We start from the raw sequence: 17577 nt of genomic DNA, 5'->3' as shown, positions 1-17577 counted from the left end.
TGAATCTGAACACCTCTTTCTACGCCTAATGCTAAAATGAGTGTTCCTTCACCTTTCGCAAAGATCATTGAGACACATCCTGTTCGGCTCTTTCCTTCTGCTAATTCCCTTTGTCGTAGTACACATTCAGTGATCGCACTACCTATCTCAGGGTCAAATACTACCGCGATGTCCTCATCTAAGGCGCCTTTGTGCGTGAATTCAGGCATTTTCTGCACCATCCCATTCTCGTGAATGACTTGGAAAGCATTTTGTACCCAACTCACCTCAATTTTGAAAAGTTCCATCGCGAGCTCTTTTAGGTATCCTTCGGAAATCTCCAGCTTTAAAAAACAAGAGAATTCTGGTGTTGGCTTTTTGGGAAAGTGCATTGTCACTGCTTTCTAGTCTTGGTCCATCTGCACTTTTTTGATTCTCTTCGCCATAGCTTCACCAAACATGCTAACCGTTCCTTCTAGCTCAGCGTGTGTGAACTCGTACCATGATTCAGATATACCTGCTGATCCTTAACTGGACTCTTGAGGAGCCCATACAGCTTTAGGTTTCCTTAAGTTTGTAAAGAACGATCGAATGCGAGGATGTATGTTACCACTCTTTTCTCTAGTTTTTGTAGCCAAACCCATAAGAACATCCTCCTTCGTAGAATCAACCTGAACTCTTGAGAAAGCGACTATACACAGCTCGTAATAAGCCTCATCCACCTTGTTGAGGAAGTGGTTATATTTTCGTCCATATTTGCTTTGCGCTGTTTTCTCTCTATTGGCAATTACTTTTGCGTGGCGCTTAGATTGCACCTTAGACAGGAATAGTGAATACAACAGATCCTTTTCTGTTTCTTTGAGTTGTCCCCAGGCTGAGTCAACATCTCGAAATCCATTTCGTACATCCTTCCGTCGAGCAGGCATGGTGTGATTCGAGCGTAAAGTTAAGCGTAGGATTAAGCGTCAGGTTGAGTATTGGGTAAAGCGTTGGATTGAGCGTAGATTTAAGTGGTAGATTTAAGTGGTAGAGTTGAGCGTAGGGTTGAGCGTAGAGTGAAGCGTTGGATTGAGCGTAGATTTAAGTGGTAGATTTAAGTGGTAGAGTTGAGCGTAGGGTTGAGCGTAGACTGAAGCGTTGGATTGAGCGTAGATTTAAGTGGTAGGGTTGAGCGGTAGGGTTGAGTGGTAGGGTTGAGCGTAGGGTTGAGCGTAGGGTTGAGCGTAGGGTTGAGCGTAGGGCTCAGTAGCTGGCCGAAACAGCTAAGCAAGCACAGACTAATGCAGGCCCGTCACGACAAGTAAATAGCTCTTACAATAGCGGGAACTCATGAGCGCTACGGCGCGCACTTACTTGTAACGGATTGGTAAGTACTGCTGCTGTGCTATAGCAAGGTTAGCGCCACGCAACAGAGAGTATCAATGGCTTACTCTTCCAAAACTCCCTCGTAAATTCCAGCCTTCGCTATCACCTTCCTGATCTGATCCGTCTGTCTAAGGATCTTGGCAGCTGCATCATATGCACGGCCACCTTCGTGAGCGTCGCTCATTGGGTGAACGGTATCAGTGCGTCAAGGTGGCGTTCTTGCAGCTGGCCCGATCCCATATTGGATTCGGGGTCCGACTTCGATCGGCTCACCGTCCGCTGCGCCTAGCATTACCGAGGTCGCCTGAGGAACTGGTGTTGCATGCACGCATAGAAAGGTGTTGCTACCTGATTCCAGATTCAGCGAGTACAAATAGACCATCACGTACTTAAACATATGATAGCTAAACTACTTCTCATCTCTCTGTCTCTTTTCTGCTCAAATGGCAGAAGTATACGATACCAATCGATTTGGCGAACTTTACTATGCATCACGGCAACCTACCTCTAATCATTTGTTCTTAGCAGCAAACCATCTTGCACAAATTTGTCGAAACGCAAATATACCGTACGCTTTCCTAGGAGGCTGGACTGTCCGACTAAGGGGCGGCTCCCGAGAGACACAAGACGTTGATATTGCTGTTGCAACTACCATGGAGTTGTTTAGGAAGACGCTGTTGCAAATGCCTCGGTACGTGCTTACATTCAACTTCAGGCAGAAGAAATTGTCTTTTCGCCATTATACCTCCTCTGCATAGAGAAGTACTTTGGTTTATCACGGCGATCTTCTTGCACGTGGGTTGTAGCATATACACTAAGCAATGGACAGGATTTGTTTTCCTCAAACTTATGGTCAAACAGCTGTTAATCTGTTTGTCCAAACCGGAATGTCTTATGATCAAGGTTATAAAGACACACCAAACCTTGCTGTTCAGGTCGACGTAATCATAAGCGGTAGGTGATGCAGTGTTGTAAGGGTGACTTAAGCTAATAGCCTAGGTCATTTGAACAGTCCTACGGACATCAACAACAACACTTCTGAGGTTATTACACTACCAAATGGTTTCAATGCCAGAGTGGTGAATACCTTGTATCTCTTGCGAGGAAAATTTCATGCTTTCATCACACGCGGGAAAACGAACACAAACGATTACCAAGATCTGGTCTTTCTCATCAGCCAGTATCAAATGGAGATGCCTCAGTACAATAGTCATATTGATAAAGCATATCGCCTGGCGTTTCTAGATAAGTATGCAGAGATGAACTCAGGAAATAAAGCCTTCATTGAGTGGATGAGACAGAAGCTTGGACTGGCCGAAGGCCAGTCGGCACCTGTTCAGCAGCAATCTTCCCAACCAGAAGCATCCGGCGCTGATTGGGTTTGGGACGAAACGTATAGGCGATACAGGAGATTAGTTAAAGGCGAATGGCAGTGGGCGCCTTTGTAGGAATCTGTCACTGTTTAGGGTCTCTCTTTCTCTGCAGTTGCAACTCACCTTTGGTGATGGATCGATGCCTATCTGGAACTAGCGCTGTTTACGGTCACTCACCCAATAAACTTCCATGGTTTCTGCAATACAAACCTCACACAATCCTCAAATTCTCCCCCATACATACAGTTGAATGACTCCAACAGAATTGTTACATTAAAGCCAGATCTTGACATTGGCAACAGTGTTCCAAAGGCGAAGACCGCATAGGATCAAGTTGCGTGAAGCAAGGGAATGTAGAGTTACTATTGTTCTGCTTCTAGGAATGGTGGAACGAGTAACGGTTAGTGAGATGTAAATAGTATATAAACATGTCGTAGCGCAAGAACATTCGCACAATGGCAATGGAATACCTTTCGAATCATCTACTAATGGAAACCGCCAAGATGTTTGGCAGAGGAAGTGATGGTGTTATTAGTTATGATGCTGATAGGGACGCGATGTACGTAAAAAAGGGTTCGTGCTCAAGTGGCAGCTACGAATTGCATAACCGAAGAAACCATGTACTGTGTTGGAAGTAATAAGATGTGCACTGGGGTGATGTTGTTGTGTGTAACTGTGCTGTTGCAACACAACCTGTGAGGACCGTAAACGGCTGCCAACGTTGGGAAGTGCAGGTGAGCAGAATGAAATAGTTTACGTCTGACATTAGGGCTTCGATTCTCCAGAGATTTCTAAGATGAGTGGCGCTGTTCTCTCCATGGTTCGGGTGATGATCCTTTCAGCATAAACCGTGTCTCAAACAAGTCTTGCGGCACCATCATCTGTTCTAACCTCTGCTTCTTATCTTCCGTGGTCTTCCGCCACAGCGAGGTCTTTTCAACCTGAGCTGTCGGGAACACGCTGCCAAGCAGAGACGGATCAAACATTCCCTCGCCTCCCATCAATTCTGCATTACGTTGCTGTGCCCATTCCACGTCAGTTGTTCCATTCAGATTTAGGTGTATCTGCCCCCATTCATAACTGAGATTTGCTCCATCAACAATATCGCAAAGAGAAACCAGGTCGTGCGTGTCCAAGTAGCTCTGTACCAACTCCTCCAGCGGTGCATACGGAACCCCATTTGGGCTTCTGCATACAACGCTTCTGTAGACCGGTATTCGTGCGTGCGTAGAGGGTACTAAGCAAAATTCGAAGTTTAACATATTGCCTCGAAACCACGTATACGTATGCGCGAGCGACATGGGCTGAGGAATCCGCTTCTCATTCGTTTGGATGTATTCGTTGCGCTTCCGTAATATGTCAACTGCCTCCTTCACCTTTTCAGTTGGTATACAGATCTCCCACTTCTGTTCAAACGTTAGGTTCACTTTTTGTAATGCGATCTAGGACTCAAACATCTCGCACTCGCGGTACGCCGTAGAACATGAGTGCGGACACGCCAACAACACAACATGGAATCTGATTTTGTTCTAGAACTTTCGTCACATCACGGATTTCGAGAGTTCCGTGTCCGCCAGATGACGCCTGCCTGTCCATTGGGGCTTTTCGGGGCGTTTGGGATCTTTATCTGCTCGTCCTTCTTAATAGACGTTCGTAACGGTTTTTATGTGGCCGTGGACGACAGAACAGAGGTTTAAGAATAAAATGAAGCAAAAATGGACGTCTGAAACGGCTTGAGGGAGAGACCGGAGATGAGTTAAAGGCATAGATAGCAGGACGCAGCTGAGCCGACCAACGCTAAGAGCTCAACCATGCTTGGGTGCCGACGTTGCGCCGAGCCAGCCTCCTGGGCCTCCACATTGGTTGCGCGTTCGCAGCTACACTCTTCAACTGCCACTTATTACTTTGCGCGTCTTTCGACGGTTCCTCCCATCACGACTGCATGCGCAACTTCGCCGCAACTTGTTGGCAAATGTTTCAAAATGCCTACACCGTCGCGATCACAGATCATCCAGTCTAAACCAATCGAGTCTTAGAAATACGTACAACGAGGCATGCAAGCGGGCACAAGGGCGCCAACGCCAGACGCGGGGTAACTCATAGACCCGTGCGACGCGATGAAACGAGCCAATGCTGATGGCGATTGGCTCTCTCGTCGCAGGTCCCAGATGACTCATCTACCGCCAAGAACAATATGCACGGTGATCCGTCCAGTGTCAGCCGAATCGACGCGACTTTACATATGAGGATGTAGGCATTCTTCAAACCCCTGGTTCGCTGGGCCGGGTGGGAAATGAAGGTAATGCAGACACGCCCTACTAAGGGCCTCCTCCAAAGTACAGAGAGATCAAAAATCTCCAAATCGCCCTCGTATCCGCTCTCCAAACGCTTGTTGTCATCTGCCTTTGAGCGTAAGGTTGAGCGTAGGGTTGTACATAGAGCTGAGCGTTGAGCGGAGAGTGTAGCGTTGGATCAAGCATTGGATTTAGCGTTAGATTGAGCATGGAGCTGAGCGTAGGATCGAGCGTAGGATTGAGCGTAGGATTGAGCGTAGGATTGAGCGTAGGATTGAGCGTAGGATTGAGCGTAGATCAGATGTGAACGTCAGTGCGAAGACTTATGAGACCAACAGAAGCCACTATCTTGCTTGCTAAAGCTCAAAGCGATCTGGGTCTGGTATGGATGTCATGCAGTCTTGCGTTGTACAATGTCACGCCAGCGAAACAAAGCACGCCGTTACTCTTTGTGGTTTGATGTGCCTAGACAAATAATGCACGGTACGGTGCCTCTGATCCGTCCGCTTTTCTAACAGGTAGGTATCTATGAAGCTGAAAATGTGGCGGTATAGAACGTGTGCATCTTGGTGTAATCCAAACAAATGGCACTTGCTTGCCGCTTCTGCAGACGGCTGATCGTAACGACATGAGGAGGCGCGGTTGTAGGCGACGAGAGGAGCGCATGTAGGCTGTACAAGGTGATATAAAGCTCCTTAGTCAATCTCCATCTATTCCTTCCTTAAAGACCTCTTCTTCACTACGCATTTCTCTCAGCTCAATCCTCCTTTCACACCTTTGAGACTATCGACACCTCTGTTGGCCCCATCACCCGCTTGCGATCTTTTCTAAGCTGATTCTTGAGATCAGGAGCATCCACCATAACGCGTGCTCACAAGTTATTTCGAATCAGGGCGTCCTCAATCGATCCTAATGTTATCAGCTTCTGTTTTAATCTCAACCTTGGCCTGAGAAGCAGTAAGTCAAGGATGATGATTCACTTAGAAGGCATACGCTCACTCCACAAAGGCCCATCTCCAAGCCAATCATGTCGAATTACCGAACGAACTCTAATCCTGACAATCCTAACACATCCAACACCTCAATTTCAGTCAATGGCTAAGGCACTCGTACTGTAAATGAAGAGGTTCGGTGTAGCAACAGTCGAAGTCGAGATGAGTCCCGTGACCAATCGACGACTGCTGCAGGGTCTGTTACGCGACCGATGAGCGATGCAGAGAAGAGAGAACTGGGATTGAGATGAGATTCTATGGCAATTTTGAGACGTCGCGGAGGCATCAGCCTACGCTAAACTTAAAGCACACTAGCGTAACTTACCGATAGAAAGTCCAGGTGCCGGTGCTTCTTTGTCAATACACGCCATGCATTCTCAGAACGTACTTGTGACTCTCGCGCACTTTTTTTCAAACCAAGTACTAATCGTGACTTTACCCACATTTCCGCATTTTGCACATGCATAGTTTTGCACATGCATATATTTAGTAGATTGCCCCGCACTGCACCAAAAACTCTTTACCACATCAGCCATAACATTCACCATTCATTCTCCCACCGCCGAAGATGCACCTAAACCGAACTGTGGAGACCACTACATCTTTCAATGCTCGGATTCAAGAAGTGGCCACCAAAATTCGAGAACAGGATGACAAAGCTCAACGTTCGATGAAAGTTAGGGACGATGGCGAACTCAACGTGTCAGCGCAGCAGGGAGAGATATTTTTATTCAAGCCGACCCCTGAATTCACAGCTCTGAACCGAGAGTACTTTACTCAAGTGGTGTGTAACTTGCCCTTCACGATGAGCAGATCCTGATAAACCATAGTGGGTCACTACCCGGGAGGCAATACCGGATGTTGGCTTGCAGCCTGAGTTATGGCCGGTTATGCTACGCCTAGTCAAAGGCCGGCTGATAATCCCACGAGACCATGTCGGAGTCATATCACCAATCTGGGTCGACACCAATACGAAAGAGGAAATCGATATCAAGATCGGCGATTATCACGTATTTGAGAATTTGCGACCGCACACTATGAAGGTACTTTCTGGTGACGAGGAAGTCTCCATTAGAATATCCGGCAACATTCCTATCAATCTGATCCTTCATCCTAGGCCAAAGCTACCATCACCAGAGAAGCCGACCACTTAGCAGTATTGTAGACTATTATGAAGGCCAAACGCAAGTCTAGCGTCGTCATCTAGTGTGTGTACGAATTCTATCGCGTACGATGTGAAATCTGCGTCTGCATTCGAGTTCGGTAGAAGAGGCAAATTGCCGTCAACTAATGAAGATTGCTGGGCGTCGGCATCATCAAGTATACACCATCGTGGACCAGAGCATAATGCTGAAAGCCGCCGGCCTACCACTGGTTCGTCTCTGTATAGTCCTAAACGAGTAATGTTCCTTTCCTGTATTTCCTCCACCTCTTCTGAAATTGGTACAAGGTCCCCGTGGGGCGCCACGTGGGAAGTTGAGCTAACACTCCCGTGCTCTATACTGCCTACCTCTTCGAAAGGTGTTGGAGGGTTGTGCTGCTGCTCCGGATGAATGGAGATCTCCGTTGAGAAATGCTGGCCCTCTGCTTGAGTTGTACTCCCATTGTTTCGTTGGATTTGGATTGGGCATACTGCCGGAGTATGTAAACCTTCATTTCCGGAGACTTTCCGTCGTTTGGCGGTATTCGTGTAGGTTTCTGCAGCAACATGTGAATGCTGGCTTTGTAGACTGTGAAAGAAAGGTACAGGTCCTTGCGGATAAGGAGACAGAGTATTGGAGGGTGGTCTGACATCCATTCCGGTTCCAGGTCTAGCTGGTGATTGCGAACGAGTGCGCCTGAGATGTTCGCTGCTGCCCAAGCTGGCGAGCTTTGGCATTATCTTGCTATCTTGGACAAGTAAGCTGGTATCCACGTAACAGCAAACAAGCTTTGTTAAGCAGGTGCGTTTTTGAACGATTTCTACCACGTTCATGTTTTAGATAAGAAGCTGGTTGGTAAGGTATTCCGTTACTTCAAAATTAAGAGCCCTAGACCGTCTTTCAAGATCTGGTAAGTACTCCCTAAAGTAATTGCACAGCAGCTGAATATCCTCTTTTAGAAGACTTTCTGTGCTGCGAAACGTTAGACAGCAATGAAAATCAGGCGTCTCTATACTTACTCTGACTTCATCCCAGCTATTAAAAGCAAATAGCCTGGACCTCCCTGTTCTGCAAGTTCAAAATAAACAGAAGAGTGGAGGTACATCTTTGTGACAGCGTCCTTGGTTGTTTTGTGTGCTTTAGCTACCGCCTCAAACGCATATGATTTGCCCTTCTAGCCCCTTTTAAGCAGTAAGTTTAATAATGCTGCACATTAATCGATTAAATGACCAAATAAGATAAGTTGAAGGCGGTACTATAAACCAGCTTGATTTGAGTGCTTATGTATCTCCTGGTATATCGCCTGTGCCTGTGCAATCAGATCCGTCGAAGTAGAGCGTTTAGTAGACTTGAGTAAATCAAGTTTTTGTGTTGAATTAGTGTCAGCAGTGCGTAGAGCGATCCTACTCAGTCTTTGTGACCTTTTATTATTCGAGATACGTTAGAAGTACGTTTCATGTGGCTGCTTCGGAGTATTACGTGGCTGGTGAGTCCGGTTGGGAGCGTTCTGTGGCTGGTGCGTCGGCTTAGGAGTATTTTGTGGCTGGTGTGGCGGTGTTGAAGCCACATTAGCGTCGTCGGTCGAATTCCGGAGTTCTTGGATGACTTAAAATACGTCTTGAGCGCTGGTTTCTTCTGGAAGAAATTTACACCACTTAAGTAAACTCCCTTTTTGTACAAATTAACAGAAACATGTAAACAGAACCTTAATACTATAAATTTACTAAATAACATTGCTTTGTAAGGTTATACTTACTTTGTTCTTAATAACATAGGATAGTTTGCATTGATTTAATGCTTTTACTAAGTCGTTCTGAGTAGGAAAGCTCATTTTCGCTCTTTGTAGAAGGGGGACGTTGAGGTTCGCCAGTGCCGTTGCGAAAGGGCATCTCTGAATAGTTTAGAGCACAGCTCCAAGACCCGGAATTTTGCTTAAACTACTTTCAGCACTAATCCTCATGTGCCAAGGTACGAACCAGTTATCCCTAGTTTAAATGTCCCAAAGTGGTTTTGTTGAGCAAGCTACAGGTGGCTAAATTGCATTTCCTATTGGATCGCTTAACGCTATACTCACCTGATCTTTCTAAACCATGTAATGTGGAGTCGCGTAAATGGGGAACGACCGAGTACAGCAGCAGGCGTTCTGACGATGATTGTGAAATCCGTATGAATGCTGTGATCCCAGACCAGGCTACTACAGTGGTTGCAAAGTCGTGCGTGGACAAGGTCATTTGCGAGAGACTAGCCATCCCAACAGGCGTGTCCTTTTCCAGTTGTACGTGCTTTTGCTGTTCGGCTTAGGCCAGCCATTGTTCACATTATATCATGCTTCACACAAGGCTAAGAAGTCCTTTAAGTTTTGTCTCACCGCTTCTGCGTCCTTCACCGGCTGCCTTCCTGCACGACATTCACTTTTAGATGGCTCAAGCTGCAGCACCTGCTGCTAACGCGACTGTATGTGACTAAGCCCTGTTACTATTACTGCTAATCCCAAAGACAGGCTGCGAACGCTATTGTAGCGTTTCTTAAATACTTAAAGTACAACAGATATACAATCATTGTGCCAGAGCAGTTCTTAGACAAAGACTTAAACCAGCTCATAAAACTGCAGGTCCAGGCCATTGACGCAGGCGCCATATCTGGAGTGGAAAGAGACACAATAGTAAACACCGCAGCATAGACTACTAAAGGCCAGCCTTGTGTACACATTAACTTTTGCCCTGTTCTAAGAGATAACTTTAATTACTCCGCATTTCTTCCCTTATCTCTGGTGGAGAAATGCGGTTGTATTGTGGCAGGCGTGTGTGTGACGTCCCTGGGCCAGTGCAGGCAGTTATACCAACGCATAAAGTTCCTCCCTTTAAGTGTAGATAATCGCCTGGAATTGCTCTTAAAAAGGTATGCATAGGCAAAATATGTTCTAAAACTCTTAGTAATTAATGTAGGCTCTAGCCAGGATAGAACACTAATCTCATTTATAATAATCGTTAAGTGCGTGCCACCAATATGTCCATTGGTAGCCTTAAGATATGACTGACCCTTCCAGGACACCTCAGATCGCTCATCCAGCACTACATCGGCCACCTGTTCGCTATCAACGTTGACAACTATAACAGAAGCAAGAGAAGAGAGCCTTGGGGCGATAATGCGACATTAGCGACAAGATAATAGTGAGCTGGATGATTATACGGCTGAAGCTTCTAAGCTAAAGCGCGTGCGCACTGCACATACCTATAAACCTAGCTCTAGATCTGCTCTTATACAACCAACATTCTCGTTAATATCTACTATGCCTAACTAAAAAGACATTATTTATGCGCCAACAACCGAAATAGGAAACCCTCCTCTGTTTTCTCTAACCACATCTAAAGCAAAGATAATGGCTTACCTTTAGCTAGACAACTAAACACATGGCCTACTCCTTATAAGGAACTGTATCACCGTTTAGCAGTCATTTGCTGACGTAGAATATAGTTATAGGGGGAAGCTTACAAAATGCGAGACTCTATGTGTTAAACCCTTAACAATCTATCTTAGAAAGATCTTTAGGTGAACGTGAAGCATAAAGCCATCTTAGGGATAGTTAATAAGGCCTCTGTAAAGACGAAACCTTACTATAAAAAGGGCAGGTGGTAGAACAACAGTAACAAAGAAAATTGGGTTGCGCGTTGGTATCTTTACTAATGCCTTTGGTACAAGTCAGTACACCTAATAAGACTACTGTAGAGCTAACACGGTACATAGAAACAACAGGCAAACAAAATCGAACAAAGCTAGAGTTGCTGCAACTCAAGACTCTGTGAGAGGCAATCATCAACTCCTAATTGAGGACATCCCAGGTGGCGGCCACTTTCCCGATATGGAGTCTTCCAAATTACCTTTAACAGAGCAACTGAAAAGACAGCAGCTGAGAGAGGCCTGCGACTGCTCTCACGGTATGGAACTCAAGTGTGGGGCCTAATTCCCTTGTTAGAAGTGCAGAGAATTGTATCTCAAGTGCACTGGGTAGGAAGAAAAGTTGAAGTGGCAGGACATGCAATCGTTGTTTAGACTAACAATTACCTCTTCTATAATACTAACCACTGTACCTGATCTATAGATGGATTCCAACTTAGGGGTTAAATCTTTGGCGGATGCGCAGTGCGGGAATAGCATGTTTCCAGAGGTGCGACAGGACTGGATTGACCCTATGTTAGTGTCATTTTGGAATAGAGTTTTGGAACACGCGTATTCATCTAGATATTATTATTAGAGCAGAAGATAATACATGCTGTTGCTATCACTTCTATGTTATGCAACAAGTTCACGTAGCATCCTATCTATGCAGTGTTCAATAGATTGCTCCTACTTGCACTAAACTTGGTTCATATGAAATGCACAGAATCTCTTCCACCCACACCACAAGTGTTCACAACGTCGTCTCTGGTGGCTCGGGCCGCGTAACCTCCCTTCTGCTGCATCAACTGCCTCACTAAACGACCTTGCCGCATGTGCTGATCGCTTCATCACCATACCTAATCTGTGGTACCACCCTGCATGGCTTTGATCAACGTAGTGTTCAATAAAATCAGAGTCTCCCACTACAGGAAGCCCACTTTTGCTAATTATGCCATACTAATCTCGGGACGCGGTTGGTCAACGAAGCGTCTCCATAATGCGACCCACTTGTGCACGGATAGGATTGCTTTGGCTTAGATGGATGGCGTTCGAAGCCCAGCCAGACTAACGGAGGTGTGCTGACTTGAGCTCCCTCCCAGACACTAGTGGTATTTCTGTGTCTAAAGCTTTGCTAACAGGATAGCCCGGCGTTAATTAGAAGGCTGAGATATATCATGCACTCTTCCTGCAAGGATAAGACAACCTGCATCTGTCGTCTCACCGCTCTTGCGTCCTTCACCAGTTGCCTTTCTACACGTCCCGTTTCTTACAATGGCTCTATCTCCCACCTGCAAGGCAAAAGTACGTGAAACTATCCCTGTTACGCATCGATTCAACACTCACACAGAACCAGGGTAATGCATCAGGAACACAAAAAACAGAAGACGAGGAGAACGGTTACCTTGAATGGTTTTAGAAATGCATCGGTTGGAGGAAACCCTGGGGAGCCACATTGGAGAGAGGACTCAATCCGTCAGGACGCCTCAGCTTTGGATATGCTGGCACCTCTCAGTCTACAGTCTTGAGCTCAGGCTTGAGCATGAAAGCATCTGTCGCCGGCAGCAGCGAATCCTCCGATATATCTTGTGTGTAGCCCTACTCGTCTGCTGTGCTTATATTAAGGAGTTAACGTTATATAGACACTCGCTCGAAGTATTATTGCTGCCATAAAGATTGCAAAGAGATTCGTACTGTTCCAGGCCTGATTGACTGGCACTACGAGAAGAAATACAAAGGTGGTTATGCAGCAACGAGGCAAGGAGAGGGACCAAGAGACCCCGCAAACCTAAGTCAAGAAGCGACAAAGACCACTGCTTCAGGCCTACACATTACGAATAAACCAAAAGTGCTTAGCATCCTTAGCTGCACGGCCGGCGGATATGTTGAAGCATTTGTCCAATTGGAGGAGCAGGGGACGACTAAGCAATGGCCGCAATTGTACAGCTTGGCAGAATATTGCAAACTGAGCGATGCTCGACTCGCACTAGAGGAATTTCAACAGAGTTTCTTAGAACAGTGTTGTAAATAACGTTAGTACAGTTATTTATTTGTCTGCTGCCTGGAAATATGTTTGATGCTTACTAAATCTAACTGTCCCCCCCCTTCCCCCCCCACATGATGCGATTGCTAGAGCAGGAGAGAGATGTTTTATTCGAGCGGGGCGGAACGGTATTTCTTCTATGCTATTAATAGTGACCTTTTACTATGCCACTCCCTATTGCAGGCGTTATATCCATGTCATTTATATGCACAGCAGTATTGCCCCAACTCTAACACCGATAATCTCCATCGATCCATCCACAAAGAGCGATAACGGCATGCATATGCCGGAATCAGTGAGCTTTGCAAGGTTCAAATGCGCACAAATGCAGGTGTTCGTGCCGCAAGGTATCTTTCAGGAACGGCCCCTTCATACCACTCTTCACACTGAATACTTCAACTTCATCCGCCTGATACAATAATCGCCAGCCATTACTAACAAAAAAACCTCTTCAAGCCATGTTTGATCAGTCTGGGTTTTATCAGCGAGAGTATCCTAACTGCGACACAACTCAGTCGACCAATGTGCCTCCTGCTCCACCGCCTTCACCCGCTTCTTATAGCAAAACGAACGATATTGCCTCAGCATACGGTCTAGATAGGGTTGCAAAAACTAGGTATCTATAATTGTACAGTGCTATAAGCCGTGCTAATTAAACCACAGCCAGGCTACTGCTCGCTGTAAGGGCCAACAGAACTCCCTCGAACCCACTCCTCAGCCCCCTTGTGAGCTTGCGAAGAATTGGACACAGGCAGATCACAATCTGCTCTACGTCATACACTATTCTGTGCACGACACCTGGAGGGCGGCGATTGAACAGCTCGCCGAAATCGACATACAGACGAACGTGTCACGAAACCCTAGCACTCAAAAGCTTTCCGAACAATTGGATACCCTCAACAGGGCCTATGGGTTTAAACAGATGCCTTGCCATTCAGAAGAGATTTTCCGAGATGAGAACATGGTGTTGGAAAACATGATGGTGTATGTCGAGATACTGCAGGCGTCAGACACTGCTAGAGATCAGCGAGCTCGTATTGACAGCGCGTTGTATTCTCCTACTGTCCTGTCGTTGGACTTGGTCTCTTGTGACGAGTTGCACCGTCTGATGCAACACAACTTACCGTGTGAATTTCCACGCCAGCTCTCCCCACTTTAGGGTTAGGGATTGCTGAAGGGCATCGTCCGGGAACGGCTTTTGGGTAGAAAGTAACATCTTATTTGCTTAGTCTTGTCTGCCAGAAGTATGCAAGGACAGGATCGTTTACAACGGAGCCTGTGGGAGTGACACGCCGCACCGACCAGAAGGATAAGGATACTCCAATAAATCTTCGCCTCAACCGCTCATTACAAATGACAGATAATGAAATAGCTATGCCCACATTGGTAGCAGTTCCGAAGCCAGCCGATTTTGAACATTGATGTCTAAATGGTATACAGAGTTGCTGCCTAAGAAGGGTTACCCCTGGTCGTGTGACTGCACGCCAGTTGCGGGTTTTAGTGAATGGGTTGGCTAGTGATGTGGTGCTCCGTTCGTGCCCGCATTACTCCATGTCTTTGTAGATCTCGTAATTTTGATTTGCTTCCCCGCACTAAGCTAGGGCTTACTCTTTAGATAAAGTCATTTCCATCTTGGTCTGTTGCTTCACGCTCAAACCACCTGCTATTTAGACTTTCCTTAGACACCTCCAGTAAGGCCGGTCATTTGATTCTCTATCGTTTAACTCTATTTTGACTTTTTCTTAAGCCAAATGTGCGATCTAGCTGATTCCGATGCGTTACATGAACCCTCACTCGTACACGACGAGCGAATACATAAAACACGCCTTCAAGTTCAGAATGCTTGTAAAGTATGTTGTCAGCGTAAGAAGAAATGCGACGGGGCTGTGCCATGCAAGACTTGCTATAAAAGCGACAGAACGTGCGTGTATAAGAAGATTGCACCTACAATGTATGTGACCACCGGTCTGCTGACGGTTTTTTGCTAATGATTCTCAGACAGGAAGGAGGGTTAAATCATATAACCAAGAGCATGAGAAAGACGCTTTGCAAAGTGCCCGCTCTAGATGCGCAGCGGAAAGAACTATCAACATGCCACGAGGGACTTGTTATTACAGACCTATCGCATTTCGAGTCGCTTGAAATCAGCCTAGTGAATCATACAGAACTCTTCTCGGCCCAAAAACTGCGCGAGTTGTTTGATTCGTATATGGAAAATGTGCATATCCTGCACCTAATTTTTAATAAACCTTAGAAGATGTGCGACAGCTTCATCAAAGAATACAGGGATACCGCAGCGGTGCGGAAATACCCTATCGTGCCGAGCCTAAGGAATGCCAATGTCCTCCTCTTTCTTGCACTAGGGAGTTGCAAATCAACTAAAGAACGTCTAAAGCATTCTTGTAACATGCCAGGCATGGAATATTACTCCTGTGCCTAAGATATTGTCGCACGCAGGCGTAAAGAACACAGTATTGCTCTAGCACAAGCTATGACTTTGGCTGCACTATACACCAACCAAATCGCTAGGCTTCAAGAGAGTTAGGTAGACATTAGTTTTGCTTACCGCATATACATGAACTATAGCAACTGGTAAGATTAACAATTGTTTTCTGGCATCTGTGCTAACAGAATGTAGTGCAGGTGTTCGTAACAATGTCTCGGCTGCCCAAGATTAATACGCCCTATGTCTGAGGAGACAAAGAGGAGTTCTTGGATATGTCGGGAGTTGACGTGGTAAGTTGTTGCAGACAAGTCTATGTACTCGTTTAATAGTTCTTCCAGTGATATTGACGCTTGCCTTAATATCGTCTCAATTGGCCCTGTTCCCATTTGCGGGAGCGATATATTTCCGGGAGTGAGCCCAGAAAAAGATCCTGAAACAGTTTATGGGATAAGGGTGTTGCTCCGGATACTTTTTGAAGAAGTGCGCAGGCATACACCGACGGGTCTTGCGGCAACTGACGAAGCGGGCCTGGAGTATCTTACGCGCCGCGCGAACAAGCAGATTGGATTTTTAGAAACCTGGAGGTCGGGACTTCCCTCCTACTTAGCCTGGGAAGACGAAGAGCCCCCGTCAACAGATCCTCTCCTTGCTTCTTTACGATCAGAGTATTATAACGGCATAGCCCAGTTGTTGCAGCTGTACCTGGAGATTACACAAAACCGCGCGTGTTTCAATGTCACTGTGGACAAGCAGTCTGCAGGTCAGCGAGGGTTTATCGAAGTCATTCTTAGTTGGATACACGGTACTCTCTTGAGTATCATCGCATTTGACCGTATTGGCAAGGTTTCTAACAGTGCATACAAGGCATATCAACGTGCAAGCAGAAACTCAGTTATGTTAAGTAATCCTGTGAAGATACTTCACACGCAAGTTACTCCATTGTTCACGTGGTACTTCTTATACTAACACTGTCCAGAGAATGTGAGAATGTACTTATTCTTCAAGCCATTCGTTCCTCTGCAATCTATCCGTTGCTAGCTGGGCGAACGCAGCTCACAGAGGCGAGTCTAACTGCCCTTCGTCTTCGCACAATCGATAGATTGTCGGGATTCTGGCCGGATTCTCCGCTCTTGACTCAGGATCTCAGGATGTTGCGCATGCTCTAGCCACAAGGAGACTCAGCCTCTTTGTTGGATCTAGCTGGCACGTTGGCTGGAGTAAGCAGTCGTAGACCAAAACACGTTAGGTGCAAGCATGTTCTTGGCCCCTTTTTAATTTAGGGTGGTCTTCAACCTAATACAGTCTGATTTTCGCATTATTGTCTGCTTCACGGCTTCTCCAACAGACTGCTGGCGAAACTACGTAGGCAAGACCAAGCATCGTCAAAAATTATTCCTAATGTCAAGGACCCTGATACGAAAACATATGCAGCTCTTCTTAGTGCAGTCGGACGTGGTATTTACATGTAATCAGAGAAGATTGGGTCTGTGCGAAAGGAAGGTTGCAACAAATTACGATATTCTCTTGCTGTTTTTTAATCGATAGATTTGTGGAGACCAAAGAGGCAACTTCGTAGTACAAAACAGAGAGGGAAAGAGGAATAACAAGGTGGTCTAGACAGATGAAATTGACGTGGCCTTCAATTCTGATTGATGTGCTTGCGGAAATGCACGCTCGCGTCAGTAGCCAACTCGCTGACGAAAACATCCCGGAAGTGCGCTACGACGTTTTCACAGCTCGTAAGTAGACCAGGATGCCTGAGTACGAATCATGCCTGACGGCAATAGCCAAGGAAAAGGACGGGGGAACAGGGGTGAAGCCAGCCACGTCCTAGGTCTGACTACGCGTTTGGCACTGTGTTATGACGGGAGACAGGGATGCGTCTGATTGCAGTCAAATTTCGTCCTTACGTCACGCACTGTAGGCTTCCCGCATTGCAGCTTACGTAGTGGCAATATTGATTCGAATTGATTCGAAAGGTCTCTTGATATAGTGGAGAAGTCCACTACAGCAAGTGATTGACCAATAAGTTCCTTGTGTCAAAGGAGCTGTAATATCTGGGGCATACGTGGTGCATTACTAAATGCCGCAAGTACTCATTACGATAGACGCCTCAGTGGGTCAGATGCAGTCTATCACATGGCTCTGTGCTTCGAGGCCACGGTTCTTGGCTTTACAAAAGGTGCTCTTCAACAGAACCACATTCAACGTGCCCAGACTGAACTAACGCATGGCCTTAGAAGCGAAGCTTGCCCAGCGTGTCAGAGCCTGAGCTTTGGAGACGCGCG

The 17577-nt window shown here is 46.3% G+C and overlaps 4 protein-coding genes across 4 annotated transcripts, besides 2 other annotated features; 2 read left to right on the top strand and 2 right to left on the bottom strand.

Moving 5' to 3' along the window:
* Positions 1-506: 506 nt before the first annotated feature.
* EKO05_0005107 (uncharacterized protein) lies at positions 507-905 on the bottom strand (the record flags this gene model as incomplete). Its single annotated transcript, XM_059636519.1, has 1 exon — positions 507-905. One exon carries the CDS (start codon positions 903-905, stop codon positions 507-509), a length of 399 nt encoding a protein of 132 aa, XP_059492502.1.
* Positions 906-1787: 882 nt separating this feature from the next.
* On the top strand, positions 1788-2792 carry EKO05_0005106 (uncharacterized protein; the record flags this gene model as incomplete). The annotated part of the gene is made up of 3 exons (XM_038939461.1): positions 1788-2035; positions 2174-2298; positions 2344-2792. The coding sequence occupies 3 exons, from the start codon at positions 1788-1790 to the stop codon at positions 2790-2792; spliced, it is 822 nt and encodes a 273-aa protein (XP_038799656.1).
* A 716-nt stretch (positions 2793-3508) lies between these two features.
* Positions 3509-4313, bottom strand: EKO05_0005105 (uncharacterized protein; the record flags this gene model as incomplete). The annotated part of the gene is made up of 2 exons (XM_059636518.1): positions 3509-4123; positions 4173-4313. 2 exons carry the CDS (start codon positions 4311-4313, stop codon positions 3509-3511), a joined length of 756 nt encoding a protein of 251 aa, XP_059492501.1.
* A 187-nt stretch (positions 4314-4500) lies between these two features.
* Positions 4501-4534: a mobile genetic element.
* Positions 4535-6571: 2037 nt separating this feature from the next.
* EKO05_0005104 (uncharacterized protein) lies at positions 6572-7157 on the top strand (the record flags this gene model as incomplete). Its single annotated transcript, XM_038939540.1, has 2 exons — positions 6572-6787; positions 6834-7157. The coding sequence occupies 2 exons, from the start codon at positions 6572-6574 to the stop codon at positions 7155-7157; spliced, it is 540 nt and encodes a 179-aa protein (XP_038799654.1).
* A 6053-nt stretch (positions 7158-13210) lies between these two features.
* Positions 13211-13247: a tandem repeat.
* Between the last annotated feature and the right edge of the window lie 4330 nt (positions 13248-17577).

The sequence above is a fragment of the Ascochyta rabiei genome, chromosome 7 (genome assembly GCF_004011695.2).
Source record: "Ascochyta rabiei chromosome 7, complete sequence".
NCBI classification, from domain to species: Eukaryota; Fungi; Ascomycota; class Dothideomycetes; order Pleosporales; family Didymellaceae; genus Ascochyta; species Ascochyta rabiei.
This window is presented reverse-complemented; position numbering and strand designations above follow the sequence as displayed.